General features: G+C 38.6%; 1 protein-coding gene across 1 annotated transcript; it reads left to right on the forward strand.

Moving 5' to 3' along the window:
* Positions 1–203: 203 nt before the first annotated feature.
* Positions 204–1,142, forward strand: LOC142430827 (olfactory receptor 7G3-like). Its single transcript, XM_075535844.1, has one exon. The coding sequence runs from the start codon at positions 204–206 to the stop codon at positions 1,140–1,142; it is 939 nt and encodes a 312-aa protein (XP_075391959.1).
* The last annotated feature ends 7,333 nt before the right edge of the window (positions 1,143–8,475 follow it).

Here is an 8,475-nt window from a genome sequence, read left to right on the forward strand (position 1 = left end):
GTTGAGTGTTTCACCCTGTGCACCACTCAAGAGCTTCCTTAAAAGATTATGTGGTAATGAGAAATAGTGAAGGGAAGGAGAGGAAAGGGGAGCACCAGAACATATATATAACCTATTTCCTTTCAATATATAGAATAGGTTACACAGGGACATTTTTTTGTTTAACATTTGTCTCCTCCATCTGTTCTTGCTAGATCATCAGCATGGCAATTGGAAACCAATCAGATACGGCAGAATTCCTGCTCTTGGGACTCTCACGGGATCCAGAACTGCAGCCCCTTCTCTTTGGGATTTTCCTGAGCATGTACCTGATCACTGCAGCTGGGAACCTGCTCATCATCCTGGCGATCATCTTTGACTCTCACCTCCATACACCCATGTACTTCTTCCTCTCCAACCTGTCCTTCACTGACTTCTGTTTCAGCACCACCACGATCCCCAAGATGCTGATGAACATCCAGACCCAGAACCAGTCCATCAGTTACACAGGATGCCTCACCCAGATCTGTTTTGTCCTGGCTTTTGCGGGACTGGAAAATGAAATTCTCGTCATAATGGCTTTTGATCGATTTGTGGCCATCTGCTACCCACTGCGATACACAACCATCCTGAACTCCAAACTCTGTAGTCTTCTGGTTCTGTTGTCCTTCCTCATTACTTTTCTGGATGCCATTCTCCACACTTTATTGACCATGAGATTGTCTTTTTGTATGAATATTCAAATCCCTCACTACTTTTGTGAACTAGCTCAGGTTCTCAAACTTGCCTGTTCGGATAACCTCATCAATAACATCTTGATTTATGTACTGACCAGTATTTTTGGGGTTATTCCTCTTTGTGGAATTATTTACTCGTATACCCAAATTGTCTCCTCTGTCTTGAAAATCCCATCAACGAGTGGGAAATATAAGGCTTTTTCCATCTCAGGGGCACACTTAATAGTTGTCTGCTTGTTCTACGGGACGGGTTTTGGGGTGTACCTGAGTTCTTCAGGTAGCCACTCCTCTCAGAAGAGTGCGATCGCCTCAGTAATGTACACGGTGGTCACTCCGATGATGAACCCTTTTATCTACAGTCTCCGGAACAAGGACATGATGGAGGCTTTGCGGAAACTCTTCTCCAGGATATTTTCTTCCCATTGACGTGTCAGGTGCTTCAGCATGCAGTAGCTGCAACGTTTCAGAGAGAAGAATCATGAACCCCGGTAACGCCCACGTTCCTGGAAAACGGGGGACAATTGTCTGTGCTGATATAGGATAACAACTCTGGGATGAGACCCCATGCCTTACATTGTATCTCTGTTCTGCTAATAGTTCATTGATGTTTGTTTTTTTTAATGATGCAATCTCTAAGTTTAGTTTCCTTATCTTTAAAACTGACACACCTGTGTTAGGTCACTATTTGGAATTACTTAGGGAGGTTGATGCTATTGAAACTTGGTCAGGGCGGACACCTTTAGTTATTAGAAGACAAAAATCTCATCTCAATTAGGGACAGGTACTAAAAACATGTGTCATCTTTCCTGACTGAGAGTTTGGACATAGGGTAATTTTAAGTACAAAACTGCAGACTTGCGTTGTATGCCCTAGGGTGTTAGTTGTTAGCCAGGCTGTTCACTTAGGTGGCTCAATGACTGCAAGAATGCACGAGACCTTTCCAGACACACGGAAAATGACTGCCTCTCCTTGGTGTGTTTGTCGTGGAAAGAGATTATTCCCTATGTGTCCTCCAGAAGCAGTCCCTTTATTATCTGTTAGAACCGAGGAACATTTTTATTATTCTTTATTGTTGTATTATTCTCTTCTTGCTTCTGTAAGAAAATACAAATTACAAACTCATTGGCTGCAAACAAATGCATCGTTCCACTGTTCTGGAACTCAGATGGCTGAAATTAGCTCCACAGAGGTAAACACGGGGGCCCATTTTACCTACTGTGAATAGTTTCACAATGAACATTGGTGTACAGGTTCCGTTCTGTATTCTGCCTTCATGAGTTATTGGAGTATATACCTAAGATTGGAATTTCAGGATCATGCGATAATTCAATGTCTCCCTGTCTGAGGAACTGCCAAAATTTCCACAGCGACTTTTTTCCAAGTCTACCAGCACTGGATGGATGTTTAAGTATCTCCACATCCCTTTCTAACAATGGCTACTTCCATTTTTTTAAAAGGTTCATTGCCATCCTAGTGGGATTGAAGTGTTTTCTCATGATGGTTTTGATGTTCATCTTTGTTAATGATGCTGACCATCTTTTCCTTAGTTAGTCATTTTAATTTTTTTGGTGGAATATCTTCTCAGGTCCTTTGCCTATTTTAAAAATTGGTTTGTTTACCTTTTTGTTGGCTTCTGTATTGAGCTTGAATTTTTGTATCAATTTTTTCCTTTGTTACAGGTCTGCTGGACTGTATCATCGAAAACTGTCATTATTTGATCATGTTTGTGTTAAACTGCTGGAATTTTTATGAGATTCGGTCACATTTTATCTTGCGTGATCATCTGCTTCCAGAGTTTATTAAATATGTCTTTCTTTTAACTTTTTAACATTTCAGTCTTCCTGTTTGAATTTGTGCGTGGAATGGATTTCTCATCAACTTTCTTTTCAGATTCAGTGCTGGAGTGCGCTATCGCACTAATTCATTTGCTACAGTACACAATGCTCTCTTCTTTGCATTGTCCTCTCCAACGTTGGTGGGACCTTGGGTAGTGGGATTTCTCCTGTTGTACAAAAAGCTTTTGGAATTGTCATACATGTCCCTTAATGGGAAGGGCGTGGGGGGTCATGTGTAAGCCAAGCGTTTGGGTCCAGAGGAGTGCCTGTGCTCTCTTTGGGTAGTTGCTAAGAATTTCTGAATGATACAACCTGTTGGCACTCTCATTAGAAGTTGCTGCGGCCCCTCCCCATTACCATCACATGCTGTCTTACTCTTCAAACCTAATAAAAACCTGTAGAAGACCTATGGGATAGAGTTGAACTGCCTTTGGGGGTTTGTTGTTGTTGGTTTTTTTTTGGGGGGGGTGTTAATATTGTCAATCTTTATGGGAGCAGGCAACCTGAGCCTCTGATGGGCTCAAACTGGAACCGTTGCAATTAGCAAATTTTGGAATGCTGGTGGCATCATGGCAAGGAGATGGGCTGCAATTCAAACGGTGTAAACTAGACATAAATACTTTATCAAGAATGCTCAAGGGTGGGGGAGGGAGGGGTTGAAAAGAGAACTGATCACAAGGACTCAAGTACAAAGAAAATGTTGGAGAAATGTTGATGGCACCATACACATGTAAGTGTGGTTAATACAATTGAATAATGGATTGATATAAGATAAATAAGATTCCACCCCCAAAATGATTAATTCTTTAAATGTCAACAATTCCAAACCACCAGCACAGGATGAAGATGAGGCTTTCTACCTCCATCAACAATTACAGTTTGGAAACTTCCAGGGCAGTTCTACCTTGTCCCACAGAGTTGCTATGAGTCAATACTGGCTCCGTGGCAGTGAGTTTGGTTTGGCATGGTTTGGTTTTGGTTTAAGCCACTAAACCACCAGAACTCCCTATGAAAACCCAAGTGACTATAAAAATTATTTGATGAATTTACATTGTGCTTATTAACTGTTGAATCCTTTTGCATATATTTTGTTGTTTATTTTCCTCTTTTATGAAATATCTTCTCATATTATCTAGGGAACAATTTATCTTTTTTGATGTAACATTCATTACTTATGTATATTTCCAGTTTCTTAATTAAGTGTGCAAATTTTTTGTACACATGTGCATGTTTAATATGAAGGCTTCAAAAATTAGTGGAAAAATGAATTTAAAGATAATGGTTTTTTGATTGAGAATTTTCCTTTAGACTTTTTATTGTGAATATGGTGAAGATTTTCAGAGCAGATGATCAATTTTACATTCAACGATTCAGAAACCTTTTGTTTCATGTCATTCATTGCAATCCCCTTAATGAAGTAACATTTACTTCACTTTCTTCCTGTGTTTCCTGTTTCCATTCATCTTCCTTGTCTAATCCTTCTTTAGCATGTCCTTGTGTTCTTAAGTGTTATTCCATGGTGTGAATACCTCATTTGTGGACTTATGTTATTGTTTCCTATGTAGAATTTTTTTTGGGGGGGGGTCTAAAAGTTGAGCCATGGAGGTGAGTTCAATTCTGAACCTGAAGCGTGAATAAGGACTGTGCTGTTGGCGGTTCTCCCAGACTCTCTAACCTGTGAACCTGGTCGCCCTTGTGACTTTAAGTTTTGCTCTATATTTTCTCCCTTAAGGAACTTCTAAGTTGATCCTATTTAGAAAAGAAGGTAGCTCACATACTTTTCAAGGCCCCCATGGAGGGTTAAATTCTTCAATATTTTTCATAATGCCTTTCCTCAATATTGATTTTGTTAGGTGTTCCAATCAGCTTGGACTCATGGTGGCTCTGTGAACACAAAAACGTAAATACTACCCAAGCCAGCATCATTCTCACAATGGCTCTTTCTCTTGAGCCCAATTGCTGCATCCACTTGGTCAGTCCATCTCCTTGAAGGTCTTCCTCTCTTTGACTGTCCCTCTAGTTTATCAAACATGGTCTCCTTTCTTAGTGACCAACCTATCCTCATAGCATGTCCAGAGCACTGAGTGACCCAAAATCACCCCATTCTAACCTCTAAGGACCATTCTGGCTTCTAAGGAAATTTCCTCAGTACATAACCTGATTTACAAAACCCCTACCTACCATAATCTGAAGGAATTATTAATTTGACTCTGCATTTTTCCTGTATTTCTACTTGCAACTTATTTTGACATTGATATAAGCATCAATAACAATTTATTTTATTAACTAGTGTACTTATTCACCCTTTTGTAGCTACTATAATCACTCCTGCCCTAAATGAATTTACCCTTTATGTGGTGTTTCTTTCTCTGAGCTGTCCTTTCTTGTACATTAAAAATAAAAAATAAAATCCAGTGCTATGATGTTGATTCCAACTCAAGATTATTGTATGAGCTAGGTGTGTTGCCTCTGTATCTGCAATGATATCACATGTATTTATAATTGCAAAATAAAAGTCAGCCCTAAATAGGTTTTTTTGAGCTGAAGTACAAGTCCAATCCAGAGCTTTGGCTGCCAAAAAGGTATATTTTATCAGAGAGTGACTGCTTCTTTGATTATATCCCTTATTTACTTAACAATAAATAAAAGCAATGATCTCAATTCATGGATTATAATGTGAAAAGTATATACTCAAGTTACTACAATTTCCTATTAATAATAGCAAATGTATACTTTTGTGTTTCTGGTAGCTCCCTTGCAGTGTACTGCTGAAATTGATAATGAATGACCTTCAGCAAAATTTTTCTTGCATGTGAGGCGAGTGATATTGTTCTATAAATTGCACATTCTGTTGGGTCACATTTCTTTGGAATGAACACAAATAATGATCTATTCCAATTGGTTGGCTCTTTCTTAGCATAGACAAGTGAGTGTTTCCAGGGTCCTTAGTGCTTCCAAGGCCTTTGATTTGCTTCACTGTGATTCAGAACATACATTTTTATAATAAAAAATAAGTAATTTGTTTTAACTTGGGAGTTAACAAACACACACACACTTATATAATTCCATAGGTCAATAAGGCCAAGCAATATTGCATGACTTCTATCCCATTCTTTTCCTTCCTGAAATCCTTGACATTGTCTCCTTTTCACTGCCACCTCCCAATCACCTCCATCTCTGCCTTGGAAACCCTTATTCTACTTGCTCTCCCTAGAGGCTCATGAATTCTGGGCTTCATATACTAAAAACAGAAAAGCATACAACACAGCTTCAAGAGGGTGACATAACTTATGACATAACACATCTGAAATAAACCGTAATATGAACAAACAAAAAAGAAAAGAAAACAGAAAATACAGAAAGGCTTGAAAATCATCGTTCATCAAAGGAGGGATCAACTGAGAAGGTTTAACTGTTCAAGTCAGGTTCATCCTTTGATTTTTCTCTACTCATCTCTCCAGTGCACTCTGCTTAGTGACCACTTTCCTCCCTGCCCTCAATTATGGATAGAGGGAAATTACTATATAGTTCCCACAATGTATATTGGGATCCCACTGGCATCCATAGCCTTCTGCAAACCAGATTATTACCATTTAGGCTCTGATAGTAATCTCTCCTTTGACTTTTGATGATATGATTTACAATCCTTCAGTGACGGATGATGGTGTGCTACTCCCATGTGGGTTAAGTTGACATCTCACTTAGCTGGCTGCTTCCCTAGAGAGAAGCCTTTAAGAACTGAAATGCTATCTGATAGCCAGGGGCCATCTAACATTTTTTAACCACATTTTCCTATAGTTCCCATGTCACCTGTGTTCCTTTCCCGAGGGTGAGTATTGAGCAGGGGCCTGATGTAAGAATTACTTGTTCTTAAGTTGGAGCTGTGATTTAATGTGAGCCTAAAACACATTCCTGGTTATATGTCAATTTTATTTTTTTTTCTTAATCTTAACTTGACTTTCTTTCAAACCCTCATTGTTAATTACTGCAGAGAGTCTTATACAAACCACTTACCAACACTAATGGGACACAGCAAAGGTAGTTTTCAGAGGAAGTTTCATAGCAATACACACACACCTGAGAAAGGAAGAGAGACTCATGATTGATATGCTGTCAAAAAATTTACAGCAGCTAGTGCAGAGTCAGCAGGATAATCCTACTAATAGCAAAAAAAAAAAAAAAGAAATAATAAAAATCAGGGCTGAGATTCAGGAGAGGGAAAATAAGAGAACTATGGGGAAAAATTAATGCTGCTAAAAGTTGGTTCTTTGAAAGGCTAAACCGAAACAACAGACTACTGGCAAATCTTACCAAAGAAAGGAGAGAACAAATTCCAGTAGCAAGACTAAGGGATGAAAGAGGGAACATTGTAGCAGGTCCTAATGAAATCAAAAGGATAATTACACAGTACTATAACGGAGTGTCCTCCAATGAATTCAACAATTTGGAAGACATGGACAAATTCTTGGACAAACAATCCCTCCCTAGGCTATCCTCGATGGATGTCAAGCATCTCAACAAACCCATAGCAATAGAAGAAATAGACAAGGTTATCAAGGGATTACCAACCAAAAAAAATCCCCTGGGCCAGAGGGCTTCACTGGAGAATTCTACCAAGCATTTAGGGAAGAGCTAACACCAATCCTACACAAACTCTTCCAGAACATAGAAAAAGACGTTAAACTTGCTAACTCCTTCTATGAAGTTAGTATAACTGATATCAAAACTGGGCAAGGATCCCACAAGAATCAAGGACTACAGACCAATATCCCTAATGAACATTGATGCAAAAATCCTTAACAAAATACTAGCCAAAGAATACAAAAGTATATAAAACAAATAATTCACCATGACCAAGTGGGATTCATACCAGGGATGCAGGGATGGTTCAACACACGAAAGACCATTAGTATTATTTGTCATATTGGCATTGAAAACTATAAGAACCACATGATAATATCAATAGATGCAAAAAAAAGCATTCAACAACATGCAACACCAATTCCTGTTTAAGACACTTGAGAAGATAGGAATGGAAGAAAAGTTCCTTAAGACAATACAAGCTATATATGAAAAACCAACAACCAAAGTGGTAGTCAGTGGAGAAAAGACTAACACAATCCCACTGAAAAAGGGGATCAGTGAAGGATGCCCTTGGTCCCCACTCTTATTTCATATCATGCTGGACGTTTTAGCTAACAGCATTAGGAAAAGAAGAGACATCAAATTTATTTGTCTGGGGAAGGAAGAAGTGAAACTATCGTTGTTTGCAGATGATATATTTTACATACGGAAAATCCCAAAAGCACAATAAGGGGAGTACTGGAAGCAATAGAGGAGTTTGTCAGAGTGGCAGGATGCAAGATCAACAAACAGAAGTCTGCTGGACTGTTATACACATTGGATAAGACCACAGAAGAGGAGATCAAAAAGGTGGTACCCTTCAAAAGAACCAAACACAAATTGAAATATCTATGGATGTACCCAACTAAAGGACCAAAAGATCTATATGGGGAAACTACAGAATACTATTACAAGAAACAAAGAGTGAGCGACCTCAACAAATGGAGGAATATCCCATGCTCATGGATTTGGAAGACTCAATATACTCAAGACGTCAATTCTGCCAAAAAGCACTCTCTGAGAAAACTGTGCAGAGATGGGAAGCTGGAGAATTTGACTCCAGTGGGTAAGGCTTATGCAATTTCTTCATTTATTTATTGAGCTTGGGCATGGGTTTCTAGTTTGAGAGAATCTGAATCACGTTGTGGTACAGGTTTTTTTCTCTCTGTAGGTTTTAAAAAATAATGCTACTATTTTTAAAGGAAGACAATTTTCTGACTTATAAAAATTAGATAAAGTTATAATACACATACAATAAAATTTACCTATTTGAAGTATGACAAATTATACCATCTGTAATG

Source organism: Tenrec ecaudatus, chromosome 1 (genome assembly GCF_050624435.1).
Source record: "Tenrec ecaudatus isolate mTenEca1 chromosome 1, mTenEca1.hap1, whole genome shotgun sequence".
NCBI classification, from domain to species: Eukaryota; Metazoa; Chordata; class Mammalia; order Afrosoricida; family Tenrecidae; genus Tenrec; species Tenrec ecaudatus.

Coding starts and splice junctions, on each gene's coding strand:
- LOC142430827 (XM_075535844.1), top strand. CDS start 204: ATGGCAATTGGAAACCAATCAGATACGGCAGAATTCCTGCTCTTGGGA.